The sequence below is a fragment of the Scylla paramamosain genome, chromosome 23, assembly GCF_035594125.1.
Source record: "Scylla paramamosain isolate STU-SP2022 chromosome 23, ASM3559412v1, whole genome shotgun sequence".
Lineage (NCBI taxonomy): Eukaryota > Metazoa > Arthropoda > Malacostraca > Decapoda > Portunidae > Scylla > Scylla paramamosain.
Window position 1 is genome coordinate 19,720,223 of NC_087173.1, and position 14,461 is coordinate 19,734,683.

Here is a 14,461-nt window from a genome sequence, read left to right on the forward strand (position 1 = left end):
TGATGGTGAGAAGCGTTTGTTTGTTTGTTTGTTTTGTTTATTTGTTATTGATTAGTTACTTTTTTTCTGATGTCATATTTGTATGTGTGTCTTTTTAATGTTTTTTTTTGTCATATTTCTGTAGACAGTGGTGGTGGTGGTGGTGATTATCTTAATGATATAAGAATAAAAGTAAAAAGTAAAAGAGAATAGATCACAATATGATTAACACACACACACACACACACACACACACACACACACACACACACACACACACACACACACACACACACACACACGAAACCGAAGCAATGAAGCACACTAAACCTCATTTGTTTGCTTCAATATGCTTCACTGAACAAGACTGGAGGAGGAGGAAGAGGAAGAAGAGGAGGAGACATAAATTAATAGATAAATAAGTTAACATCTAGATAGATTAATGAACCACTAGGATTTTTTTACTGAGTGAGGAGGAGGAGGAGGAGGAGGAGGAATAATAAGAATAATAAGAGGAGAAGGGTAATAATTGTTGATGTCCTTACAATATATCTTCCTGCTCACCCCTTCCTTGGCCACGTACTAATTGTGTTCTTCTCTCCCACAGTCAAAGAATTCCTCGAGAAGGCGAAAGAGGAGTTCGAGGAGAAATGGAAAAGTCCTGCAAAGGTAAGACTGCATACGAGGAACCTCTTGTAGTCGTAATGAGTTCTAGTCATACCTAAGAAAAAAAAAAAAAAAGAAAAACTGGGCCTTTTTTTTATTGGATTTTTGTTGTCCTTGGCCGGTGTTCCTCCTACATAATAAAAGTTATAGTGAGTTGTAGTAGTAGTTATACTCGTAGTTGTTATTTAAGTGGTTATAGTGATTTTTAGTTGTATTTAAGTCGTTTTCTTGAGTTGGTGATTCTTTGATTGTTGTGGGAAGTTGTAGTCGTCTTTAAGTGGATGTAGTCAGTTGTAATCGTCTTTAAGTAGTTGTAGTGTGTTGTGGTCATATTTAAATAGTTGTAGTGAGTTGTGTTTGTCTTTAAGTAGTTTTAGTGAGTTGTAATCGTCTTTAAGTAGTTGTAATGAGTTGTGGTCGTCTTTAAGTAGTTGTAGTGAGTTGTGGTCGTCCTTAAGTAGTTGTAGTGAGTTGTAATCGTCTTTAAGTAGTTGTAGTGAGCTGTAATCGTCTGTAAGTAGTTGTAGTGAGTTGTGGTCGTCCTTAAGTAGTTGTAGAGAGTTGTAATCGTCTTTAAGTAGTTGTAATGAGTTGTAATCGTCTTTAAGTAGTTGTAGTGAGTTGTGGTCGTCTGTAAGTAGTTGTAGTGAGTTGTGGTCGTCTTGAAGTAGTTGTAGTGAGTTGTGGTCGTCTTTAAGTAGTTGTAGTGAGTTGTGGTCGTCTTTAAGTAGTTGTAGTGAGTTGTAATCGTCTTTAAGTAGTTGTAATGAGTTGTAATCGTCTTTAAGTAGTTGTAGTGAGTTGTTGTCGTCTTTAAGTAGTTGTAGTGAGTTGTAATCGTCTTTAAGTAGCTGTAGTGAGTTGTAATCGTCTTTAAGTAGTTGTAGTGAGTTGTGGTCGTCTTTAAGTAGTTGTAGTGAGTTGTAATCGTCTGTAAATAGTTGTAGTGAGTTGTGGTCGTCTTTAAGTAGTTGTAGTGAGTTGTAATCGTCTTTAAGTAGTTGTAGAGAGTTGTAATCGTCTTTAAGTAGTTGTAATGAGTTGTAATCGTCTTTAAGTAGTTGTAGTGAGTTGTGGTCGTCTTTAAGTAGTTGTAGTGAGCTGTAATCGTCTTTAAGTAGCTGTAGTGAGTTGTGGTCGTCCTTAAGTAGTCGAAGTCATTTGTAGTCGTATTTAACTATATATAGAGATCTTGTAGTCGCATTCAAGTAGTCGTCGTGAGTCGTGGCCTTTATTTAAACTAATAATGTGGCTTCAACAATTGTACGTAGTGAATTAAAGTCGTTCCCAGTGTACTTATAGTGAACTTAAGTCGTACATGAATAATCATCATAGGAATATAATGTATCAAGGGAAGCTGCAAGAAGCCATCAGTCCTTCACTTGGTCTGTCTTTCTATGCATATGTCTATCTGTGTATGTATACGTCTGTTTGTCCATCTGTCTGTTGTATGTATGTATGTATGTATGTTAATCACTGTTCTTCTTTCTTTTTTCTTTCGTTCGTTCTATATATATATTTTTTGTGTTTTTTTTTTTGTTTATCTACCTGTTTTTGTTATTCTATTTATGTCTATCTGTCTATCTATCCATTTATTAATTTATCTATATCTATCTAGTACATACCTATCTCTATCTGTATATATGTTTCTCTATCTCTCTGTCTGTATCTATACCGTCTGTTTGTATCTATCTATCTGTATCTATCTATCTGTACCTACCTACCTGCCTGCCTGCCTACCTACCTGTCTCCCTCCCTTCCTACCTATCTCCACTTCTCATCCCCCATCCATAAATTCATCCAGTCTGCTTATAAATCCCCCTAAGCTGTAATAAGTTGTAGTGACTTGCAGCATTACTTAAATACTTGACCTTCTTGTTGTTTCTTTTATTTGCCACTGTCCTAGTTTTTATTTACTCATTTGTTTATTGTTTGTATTTTTTTTTATATTAACGCTTTTTTTTGAGGGCGTGAAAGGTCTTTACTCTCTCTCTCTCTCTCTCTCTCTCTCTCTCTCTCTCTCTCTCTCTCTCTCTCTCTCTCTCTCTCTCTCTCTCTCTCTCTGGGTCAAAAGTCGTGATTTAAAGTCATAATTTAGAGTCGCAAGGTCAGGGTAAGTCAGGATCTTAAGTCAAAGTTGCTAAGTCAAGTTGCTAAGTCAAGGTCGTAAGTCAGAATCGTAAGTTAAGGTCGTAAGTCAGTTTCGTAAGTCAAGGTCGTAGGTCAGATTTGTAAGTCAGGGTCGTAAGTCAAAATAGTAAGTCAGGGTCGTAACTCAAGGTCGTAGGTCAGTCGTAAGGCAGAGTCGTGTCAAGGTCGTAGCGAAGGTCGTGGCAAGTCGAGCCAAAGATTAATATTTCAGCTTGTTAAGGATTGATTTGTGTTCCTCATCGATTACTTTCTCTCTCTCTCTCTCTCTCTCTCTCTCTCTCTCTCTCTCTCTCTCTCTCTCTCTCTCTCTCTCTCTCTCTCTCTCTCTCTCTCTCTCTCTCTCTCCATCTCTATTTATGTATGTCTTTCTGTGTATATGTCTACCTTTGTATATGTCTGTCTATTTGTCCATCTATCTGTATGGCTGTCTGTCTGTATGTCTGTGTGCGTGTATGTATGTATGTATGTATGTATGTATGTATGTATGTATCTCTGTATGTGTATCTGTGAGTCTATTTTTCTATCTTTTTTTTATTTATTTAACTTTTTCTTTATTTATCTATATGTCTGTCTGTCTATCTGCCTGCCTTTTTTTATGTTATTTGTCTATCTGTCTGTCTTTGTTATTCTATCTACATGCTTATCTACGTATCTATCTATATATCTATCTATTTTTCTTTCTATCTACCTACCTACCTATTTACTTCCCTCCCTCCCTCCCTCCCTCCCTCCCTCCCTCCCTATTTACCTGTGTTACTTATCAACCCACTTCACCATACTCGGGAGCAGCGAAGGCAGAAGTGAGAGGCGGAGAACGAGAGTTGAACCCATCCCCCATCACCCCCCAACCCACACCATGTCCCGTCCCTACCTTGGCTAATCTTACCTGGCGAGAGAGAGAGAGAGAGAGAGAGAGAGAGAGAGAGAGAGAGAGAGAGAGAGAGAGAGAGAGAGAGAGAGAGAGAGAGAGAGAATAAAATAAAGGAGTATTGTTTATAAATATGTCTTTTTTTGTATGAGTGGGTGTTTATCAAGTGCCAAACCTTCGCCTTGTTTTAGAAAGTTGTGTAGCAGCTGTGGCTATTTGTAGCGCTTGTTGTTAATACTGTAATATGAAACACACTATACCCTCTCTCTCTCTCTCTCTCTCTCTCTCTCTCTCTCTCTCTCTCTCTCTCTCTCTCTCTCTCTCTCTCTCTCTCTCTCTCTCTCTCTCTCTCTCTCTCTCTCTCTCCTTGGCCAGGCCCCTCCCTCCCTTTCCTTCTCTCTCTATCACTCACTCCCTGCCGGCTTCACTCATTCATTCCCTCAGTCCCTCCCCCTACACCCTGCCCTACTTGTTACCTACTCACCCTCCCCCCTCCCTCCTGTTCCCCCACACTCCCTTTGCACTCACCCTTTCTCTCTCTCTCTCTCTCTCTCTCTCTCTCTCTCTCTCTCTCTCTCTCTCTCTCTCTCTCTCTCTCTCTCTCTCTCTCTCTCTCTCTCTCTCTCATCCTCATCTATGCCACGTGCCTCATTCTTTTTTTTTTCATCATTATTATCTTCCCGCCCCATTTGTTCTTGTATTAACTTTTTATGTCTTATTTTGTCTATCGTCCTTTTTTTATATTCCTTGTCCATTTATTCTTGTGATGACTCATTCTTTCTGTCTGTCTCAGTGTGTCTATTTCTGCTTATTGTCTACCTGTCAGTCTCCCTTCCATTTTCATTTTTTTTTTTTTTTTTTTCATTTTCTGTATCTTCTCAGTATAGTGCTTCCTTTTGTTTGTGATCATCCTTCCGTCCTTTTCCACCTCCCTTCGTTCCTTCTGTCTCTCTCCTCCGTTACCTTTTTTTTTTTCATTACTCACTTTCTTAAGCATTCTTCCCCATCTGCTCCTTTTAGTGTCTGTCTGTCTCATTTTCTCTCGCCTTGTATCGTATTCTTTATTCCTTTCCTTTCCTTTTATTTCATTGCTCACTTTTTTTAAGCTATCTTTCCGTTCACGTTCTCTTAGTGACTGTCTTTCCATTCATCCCCCTTCCTTTCTTCTACCTGTCTGCCTTCCTCCCTCCCTCCCTTCGTAAATTACCAGTAAAGCATCACAAACACTAGAGAACGCCGCGTCTCGCCAGTATGCTCCCAGCCCCCGCTACTTGCTGTAATGGGAGGCTTTGTGCTGCAATGAGTATAGACGTTACTGGTGATGGCTGTGTCCGGTAGGGGAGAGAGGGACGCGCGCACACACACACACACACACACACACACACTCACAAACACGCACAATCTGAAACAACCTCTTCCCAGAAATCCAGGTGTATATTGTGCATTGTGGGTGTTAGTTGTAAATATAGTAGTAGTAGTAGTAGTAGTAGTAGTAGTAGTAGTAGTAGTAATAGTAGAGTCTGGGTTAAGAAATAAGGACATACTTTAGTTGCACGTACACAATCTCTCTCTCTCTCTCTCTCTCTCTCTCTCTCTCTCTCTCTCTCTCTCTCTCTCTCTCTCTCTCTCTCTCTCTCTCTCTCTCTCTCTCTCTCTCTCTCTCTCTCTCTCTCTCTCTCTCTGTTGGGTCAAGTTGGCACCATGACATCACTGCTGACGTCACTTCCTCTCTCGGGTCAAGCCTGCCAAGGAGGTGTGGCACTTCTCCTCCTCCTCCTCCTCCTCCTCCTATACCCATGGCACCCCCACACATATAGAAGGAGCCAGCTTGAAAGTGGAGGGGAGGAGGGGGGAGGGGGGCGAAACGCGTGACTGAAGTGGTGGTGGTGGTGGTGGTGGTAGTAGTAGTAGTAGTAGTAGTAGTAGTAGTCTGGAATTGTTGTGGTAATAGTGATGGGAAGGTAGTAGTAGTAGTAATAGGAGTAGTAGTAGTAGTAGTAGTAGTAGTAGTAGTAGTAGTAGTAGTAGTAGTAGTAACTCATACCTTACTAAACCTCTCTCTCTCTCTCTCTCTCTCTCTCTCTCTCTCTCTCTCTCTCTCTCTCTCTCTCTCTCTCTCTCTCTCTCTCTCTCTCTCTCTCTCTCAAATTTATGTATTATTCAAGCATACGAGCATTTCCCGTTTTCTTTGCTGTAAATTTATCCCCAACTGTTTTATATTGTCAGGTCAATTAATTTTCCAGGCATTTTCTTTACTTCGTCATATTCTATCTTCTTTTTATTTGTTTATTCACTGAAGTGCGTTGACCTCTTGCTCTCCTTCCTTCCTTCTCTTAGTGAGCTTAGTGAGGCGGTGTCATGATGATAATAATAATAATAATAATAATAATAATAATAATAATAATAATAATAATGATAGCGATAATGATAAGTAAATATATGTAATTGTTTTGAACTTATTTTTAGTTATTTTCCAATTACTTATAGTTGTGAAAAAATAATAATCATAATGAGTAAGTAAATAAATAAATATATATTATTATTATTATGAACGACGGTTTTTCTTTCTTTTCTTTTTTTTTATTTTATGTAGTTTATGATTGTCTTCGTTTTTACTTACTTGTTTTTCCCTTTTGTTAGTTTTAAATGACTTTTTTTTACAAGTGATCTTTCTATTTTAGAGACCTTTTTTATTTTTTTAAGAGGTCAGTTGGGAGTGGCTTTGGTTCTTAGGATTTTGAATGATATTTTTTTTTTTTACTTATTATCTTTTTCCTTTTTTTATTTATTTTATTTTATTTTATTTTATTTTTAGTTTAGTTTTATGGGATTCGGTTTGATGTCCGCCATGTTGTTTTGATTTTGAGTGACTGGTCGTGTTTATGTTCTATTTTAGTGGCGGTTTCCTTCTTCTTCTTCTTCTTCTTCTTCTTCTTCTTCTTCTTCTTCTTCTTCTTCTTCTTCTTCTTCTTCTTCTTCTTCTTCTTCTTCTTCTTCTTCTTCTTCTTCTTCTTCTTCTTCTTCTTCTTCTTCTTCTTCTTCTTCTTCTTCTTCTTCTTCTTCTTCTTCTTCTTCTTCTTGTTTGGTTGTGTTTATGTTCTATTTTAGTGGCGGTTTCCTTCTTCTTCTTCTTCTTCTTCTTCTTCTTCTTCTTCTTCTTCTTCTTCTTCTTCTTCTTCTTTGGTTGTGTTTATGTTCTATTTTAGTGGCGGTTTCCTTCTTCTTCTTCTTCTTCTTCTTCTTCTTCTTCTTCTTCTTCTTCTTCTTCTTCTTCTTCTTCTTCTTCTTCTTCTTCTTCTTCTTCTTCTTCTTCTTCTTCTTCTTCTTCTTCTTCTTCTTCTTCTTAGCTGGTTCTCATAATTGGGTTTTCCTCTTCTTTCCTTCCCCTCCTCCTTATCTTCTTATTCTTATATTCTTATTCTCCTCCTCTCCTCTCCCCATCCCACCCGACCCTACCTTATTTTACCTTCCCTATCCTTCCCCTTACCCCTCTTCCACCACCACCACCACCACCACCACCAGGCAGTCGAGTAACCACGTTGCTTCACCCACAGAACACGGCGTGCCTGGATGACTTCGAGCGGCTCAAGACCCTGGGCACTGGTTCCTTCGGGCGGGTGATGTTGGTCCAACACAAGGCTACCAAGGAGTATTATGCTATGAAGATACTCGATAAGCAAAAGGTAAGACAATATTATAATACCGTTTGTCTTTTTAGTGTGTTTTTTTTTTTTTTTTCAGTCGACAAGATAAGTTGCTCTTCATCTCTCTCTCTCTCTCTCTCTCTCTCTCTCTCTCTCTCTCTCTCTCTCTCTCTCTCTCTCTCTCTCTCTCTCTCTCTGTCTCTGTTTTGTTTCTTACTCGACAAGCTGAAGGTAAGGCAATATATACTGTCAGTCTCTTGTTGCTGGAGTTTTTTTTGTTATTATTATTATTTTTATTATTGAACACAAGGTACGGTAAGTTATTCTTTGCTCTCTTCCTGTTTTCCCCTCCCTCATTCTCTCTCTCTCTCTCTCTCTCTCTCTCTCTCTCTCTCTCTCTCTCTCTCTCTCTCTCTCTCTCTCTCTCTCTCTCTCTCTCTCTCTCTCTCTCTCTCTGTCAAGCAGAAGGTCAAACCATTTATCTCGTCCTTTCTCTCTCTCTCTCTCTCTCTCTCTCTCTCTCTCTCTCTCTCTCTCTCTCTCTCTCTCTCTCTCTCTCTCTCTCTCTCTCTCTCTCTCTCTCTCTCTCTCTCTCTCTCTCTCTCTCTCTCTCACACACACACACACACACACACACACACACACACACACACACACACACACACACACACACACACACACACACACACACACACACACCTATCATTCAATCAATACCTCGCTGCCTTCATCCGTCAGTCAGTTACCAGCCATCACATCCCCAACTCTCTCTCTCTCTCTCTCTCTCTCTCTCTCTCTCTCTCTCTCTCTCTCTCTCTCTCTCTCTCTCTCTCTCTGAAGCCTCCAATCCTACCTTTTCTTAGTAACTATAAAGGTACCTATGATAAATTACCGGTACGTTCATTCCTACAGTAAGTCCTGGTGCCTCTGTCGCGTCCCTGGCACTAGCACTCTGGCACTCTCCGGACCTTGGTGTGGCGGGGGAGAGTGGAGGGAGAGTGGGTGGGAGAGTGGAAGGAGAGTGGAGGGTGGCTGCGGCTCCGTGTGTGTCGCCCTCACTTGATCAATAATGTTCCCTTCCACGTGTGCTGTTCCCTCGTCTGTCTCTCTCTCTCTCTCTCTCTCTCTCTCTCTCTCTCTCTCTCTCTCTCTCTCTCTCTCTCTCTCTCTCTCTCTCTCTCTCTCCTTCTTCCCCTCACCTCACCTCCTTATCCCTCTCCTTCCCTTCCTTCTTCCCCTCACCTCACCTCCTTATCCCTCTCCTTCCCTCCACCTCCACCTTCCCTCACCTTTCCATCCCTTTTATCTTCCCATCTTCCTCTCTCCTCCTCCTCCTCCTCCCTCCCCTCTTCACGTGGAGTTGAGGTCTTAATATAAGTAAGAAAAGTGCAATTTATTGTGGCAAACGGCTAAAATGAAGCTCTTGAATGTACTCGTACTTGGCCACCACCACCGCTACCACCACAACCACCACCATCGCCACCGTCGCCCCCTCCTCCTCCTCCTCCTCCTCCTCCTCCTCCTCCTCCTCCTCCTCCTTGCGCAATTTCTAGCATGACGTGTTAGGTTTCTTCTCTGTTTTCTGTTCGCTGTCTTAGATTATTTTTAGCGTAGACTTAGTTAAATGAATTTTTTTGTGTGTATTGTTTTAATTTTATTTTGTTTGCTTACTAAATAGAAATTGTATTTTTTTTATTGTTTTTCATCTTTTCTTTACGAATGAGAGAAAAACAAAACTGATAGATATAGATACAGAAACAGGACCATAGTAGTGTAGCTTATGTTCCGTACACACACACACACACACACACACACACACACACACACACACACACACACACACACACACACACACACACACACACACACACACACACACACACACACACACACACATTAGAAATAAAAAAAAAAAAAACATTTTTCACACATTCACCAGGAGAGTAAACCATGACAGCAAAATTTGAATAAATGCACATAATATTCACAACAACTTACAATGCACAGGAGTAAAACACATAAGAAATAAGTAATAAAAACCATGAAAATACAAACACACATTTTTCGCACCTCCAACATGAAAGAGGAAACATTAAAGCAAAATTTGAATAACAGTCTACAAAATACCAACAAAAAAATTTTAAATACTTGGAAATAAAATGCATTGAAAGTAATATAAATACATGTAAATAAAATAACTAAAAAAAATATATAAAAAACTAGTTCCATATTGCAGTGCTCAGTCATACAATAAATTACCATCCAGTTTGTAAAGGTGTGTTAAATAATACCAGATTATAGAGTAATGTATTCATGGGTGGCCGCTCACTTTCCACACAGACTTGTTTTATATTTATTTTTATCCTTATTTTATTTTGAGTGATGGATTGCTTTGTTTTTGTTCTTTACAGCATCATAAGTTCCTTTCCTTGTTTGTTTTTCATTATTATTATTCAAGATTACACATTTTTCTTCCTTCATTTTTTCTGTTTTCATTATTCAAATTCTTTCTTCCTTTATATATATTTTTTTTTCCTTATCCTAACTCTGGGTCACACATTTGTCTTCCTTCCTGTCTTCATATCATAAGATTATACATTTTTCTTCCTTCATCTTATTGTTTTCATTATTCAGTCTAATTCTTTCTTCCCTTATATTTTTTTTCCTTATCCTAACTCTGGGTCACACATTTGTCTTCCTTCATGTCTTTATATCATAAGATTATACATTTTTTCCTTCCTTCATTTTATTTGTTTTTATTATTCAGTCTTTAATTATTTCTTCCTTTATATATATTTTTTTTTCCGTATCCTAACTTTGGGTCACACATTTGTCTTCCTTCATACCTTTATATCATAAGATTATACATTTTTCTTCCTTTATTTCATTGTCTTCATTATTCAAACCTTAAATTACATCCTTCCTTCCTTCCTTCACTTTATCACTTATCCTTATCCTAACTCACGGTCACACATTTGTCTTCCCCTCATATGATTGTCTTCCTTAACCTTGTTCAACAGGTGGTTAAGTTCAGACAAGAAGAATATAAGGTGTTTTTTCTTATATGCTCAATTACCTTCTGCACCTCTATCTTCACAGGATCTGCTTCATTGCATCACCAGATAGAACTTTAATTGATCAAGAAGAAGAATATAAGCTCTTTTTCTCCAACAGCATCACCTATACCTTTATCTTCAGCAGCTTTGCTTCATTGTGTTGCTAAATAGAACTGTATTTTCTCAAGAAGCATATACCTACACTATTCATTTCCATTCCTTTACCTTCCCTACCTTGATCGTCACAGGCTTACTAAATTAACCCTTATTTTCTTCCCCCCAACAGGTGGTAAAGTTGAAACAAGTGGAACACACACTCAATGAGAAACGAATATTGCAGGCCATCACCTTCCCCTTCCTCGTCAGCCTAGAGTTCCACTTCAAGGTGAGTCACTCGAGGTCTGCTGCGCCACACCCACCCGTCACCTGCGGCCCTCACTCACTGCCCAGATCACCCTTGCCGTCTGTGTGGCTGTTTTCATCTGTGGTTGTCTAGTCTACTGTCTTGTTCTGTCTTTCTCTCTATTTTGTCTAGCTGATATCTTGCTCTCTCTCTATTTGTCTAGTTTCTGTCTTGCTTTCTTTCACTGTTTGACTAGATTCTGTCTTCATCTCTCTCCCTTTTCATCTAGGTACTGTCTTGCTCTTTCTTTCTTTCTCTGTTTGTCTTGTTATTCTCTCTCTCTCTCTCTCTCTCTCTCTCTCTCTCTCTCTCTCTCTCTCTCTCTCTCTCTCTCTCTCTCTCTCTCTCTCTCTCTCTCTCTCTCTCTCTCTCTCTCTCTCTCTCTCTCTCTCTCTCTCTCTCTCTCTCTCTCTCTCTCTCTCTCTCTCATTAAGTACCATGTGTCGTCAGAATCTTCTACCAGTCCTTTGTCATTCTCTTCAGTCTAATTATGTGTTGGTATAAGCACTAACCTCAAATAATTAAATGTGATGAGGTTTATTTATTTATTTTCTATTTATTTATTTATATATTTTGTATATAATTTCCTAGTGACATTTCCAAGCAGATTCTTTAAACTGGTATAGGGTTTTTTTTTTTCTCTATTATCTTTATAGTTATTTTTGTATATAATATGTATAGTTAAGGCCTTGTCTGAACAGCCTTGCAGGAAGTAGATTTATGACCTAACTTGAGAAAATATGAGATTAGACAAATTAAGCTGCTGAAAGATGTATATATTGATTTTGGTGTCATACTTTAATAAACTTTCAAGAGGGAGGTTTCAAGACACTTATCCTCCATCATTTAATTTTTCTTTTTGGCAGTCTTTTTGAGAACTGGCACCTTTTTTTTTTCTCTCTCTCCCCAGAGATTTTGTTCCCCTTGGCCAGTGGTTCTCTTACATTAAAAAAAAAAAAGGAAGAAATATATGAATCAGTACTGTGTGAAATTAAACACTTGTGGAATGTGCATTTGTTGAGAGACAGTTTTCATTCGTCAATAAATCAAGTACCACAGGAAAATATAAAATTGCACTTGTGAAACCAGACACTGCTGAAAGAGGCATTGATTTATTTGTCATTCTTCAATAAATCAAGTTTAGGAATAGAATAAAAAAAGTATTGTAAGAAATCAAAGTTATGGAAGATATAATGTTATTTACATGGTTTTCATTCTTCAATAAATAAAATAAAGGAAGAAAATGTAAAAAAGTATGGTATGAAATCAAACAATTATTGAATATATGGTATATAGCTATTCACATGGTTGTCATTCTTCAACAAGTCAAATGAAGGGAGAAAAAAAATAATAATAATAATAAAAAGTAAAAATTAAAAAAATTAAAAAATTGTATGAAATCAAACACTTATGAAAGATGTATTAAGAACATAAGAACATAAGAAATGAGGGAAGCTGCAAGAAGCGACCAGGCTTACACGTGGCAGTCCCTGTAAGAAATGTACCTACCTATTTCCATATATTATCCCCATTATTATTATTAATTTCGATTAGGAAGAAAATGACAAAGCAGTATTCATAAGATCAAACACTACTAGAATAAAGATTTACTAAGACATTTTTTAGTCCAGTAGAGTATAGGAAGAGACCACAAGACACACTAATGTCAACACCAGTAATAAGTGCAACCTATGAGCTCATAGGGGTTCCTGCAGGGCCGAGACAGACATGGCATTGTGTGGTGTTGTGGTGTTGATGTTCCAAGCTTAGGCTGAGGCTGGTGTGGCCATCTGTCTGCACCAGGGACTCCCACACCACTTAATGACCACCTTTTGTGTCTAAGTCAATAAGGAATCCATAAATTTATAGGGAATCTATAATTCTCATTTTTATCTGGACTTATTTCCCGTCAGTAGTTGTGGGTTTTGTTAAGGGATCTATAATTTTATAAGGAATCTATAGTTTTTACCTTTAACATTTTTATCTACTATTCTTTTACTTACCATTCCTTCCATTCAGAAGTTGAGGGTTATGTTAAATAGTCCATAATTTTACAAGGAATTTATAGTTTTTATCTTTGTCTACTATTTTATCCCTGTAGAAGCTGTAGATTATATTTGAGAAACCTATAGTTTTCATCTCTACTTTTTTTTCTTTCCTGTAGCAGATGTGTGTTATGTCTAAGGAATCTATTGTTTCTACCTTTATTTAGCTATTTTCCCAAAGCAAATGTAGGCTATTTACAAGAAATCAATCATTTTCAACTTTAGTGAGTAGTAAGTGTGGGTTATGATTTCCTCTCCTTACTTCATCCTATAGGGTACAGAACCTTAATTAGAACCTTGTGATGTATGCCCCAAATAATTCCTTTCTATAGGATTCCTCAGATCAGTGTGTGCTGGGTTGTCTTTACTGATTGCTTTTACTGTCGTGGTATAAAACTGACTAAATGAACTCAGGATAATCTGTAAATATATCAAGTAATGAGGAGAATATTTACTTTAACTTCTGCTAATTGGTTTAGTCACTCTTGAAACATCCAGTGATTCCCTGCGTCATGTCTACCCCCAAAAGAAATCATATTAATATTTATACTACGTCATTAACTAAAAGCATAACAGTATTTCCTTGGCATCATTTATCTTTGCTCATGTCCTGTATAAGTTTTGGTGCTATCTATCTATTTACCTATCTATCTATATAGCAGGCCACCAGTCCTTCACAGGGTGGCCCAGACAAAGCATCACACACACACACACACACACACACACACACACACACACACACACACACACACACACACACACACACACACACACACACACACACACACACACACACACCATTCACACTCTTAGCCCCATTAGCCCCTGGTGGAAAGGAGCAGTTTCGTGGACAACCCTGCTACACCCCAGGAGTTTTTATTTTTGGTGCTAAGTAAGAAATATGTACATATGTAATACAATACGTGTACTTAACTGAAGCAACAGAGGAGTGACTGCATGATTTCTATGTTTTTTTTTTTTATTTTACTTTTCTTTCCATATTTATTTCTAAAGTATTGTTTTTGTTGGCTTTTCCTGTTTGTCTCTGATCTTGGGTATATGTCAGTTTTTATTTCCCTTTTCCAGTAAATAATATTCTGCATTAGTATATACTTTGATAATCTTAAAGACACATTATAGTGAGAGTGTCTACATTGTTGTTAATTTTTTTCTTTTTTTTTTTTTTTACTCTGAATTGTTGACATATTTAAAATTCCAAATCTAAAAAAAAAGTCAGCTCAATGTTCATGGATATACATTTCATTTTTGTGTTTTTCTCATCACCATGTACTAATTAATGAATATGGATATACATTTCAGTCAGAGAGAGGTACAAATGTAAGTAAAGTGAACTAAAAATCAAACCACACACACATGCAGAGCCCCAGTCATAATAAAAAGCCCTCATTAATTCTCTGTGTAATCTTTATTGTATTTGCAGGACAACACCAATTTATACATGGTGCTTGAGTATGTGCCGGGGGGGGAGATGTTTTCCCACTTGCGACGCCTGGGAAGATTTAGGTAATAACTCTTGGCTGACCGTCACACCTAACTGTACATACATTCTCTCCCTGCACCAACCAGCGCCCTCACCTCCCACAGGGCCAAGCAGGAGCCGGCAGCATCAATGGCATTCACTCCTGATT

At 38.1% G+C, this 14,461-nt stretch overlaps 1 protein-coding gene across 13 annotated transcripts in view; it reads left to right on the forward strand.

The window, feature by feature from the left end:
- Window positions 1-14,461, forward strand: part of LOC135112352 (cAMP-dependent protein kinase catalytic subunit 1) — a 98,828-nt gene that overhangs the window by 67,945 nt on the left and 16,422 nt on the right. For 8 of the 13 annotated variants that reach the window (XM_064026721.1, XM_064026723.1, XM_064026722.1 and 5 more), the window contains 4 exons: window positions 587-648; window positions 7,219-7,347; window positions 10,651-10,749; window positions 14,254-14,336. In XM_064026721.1, coding sequence (XP_063882791.1) covers window positions 587-648; window positions 7,219-7,347; window positions 10,651-10,749; window positions 14,254-14,336 — 373 coding nt within the window. The remainder of the gene's footprint in view (window positions 1-586; window positions 649-7,218; window positions 7,348-10,650; window positions 10,750-14,253; window positions 14,337-14,461) is intronic. The other 5 variants (XM_064026724.1, XM_064026727.1, XM_064026726.1 and 2 more) reach the window with 1 other exon arrangement.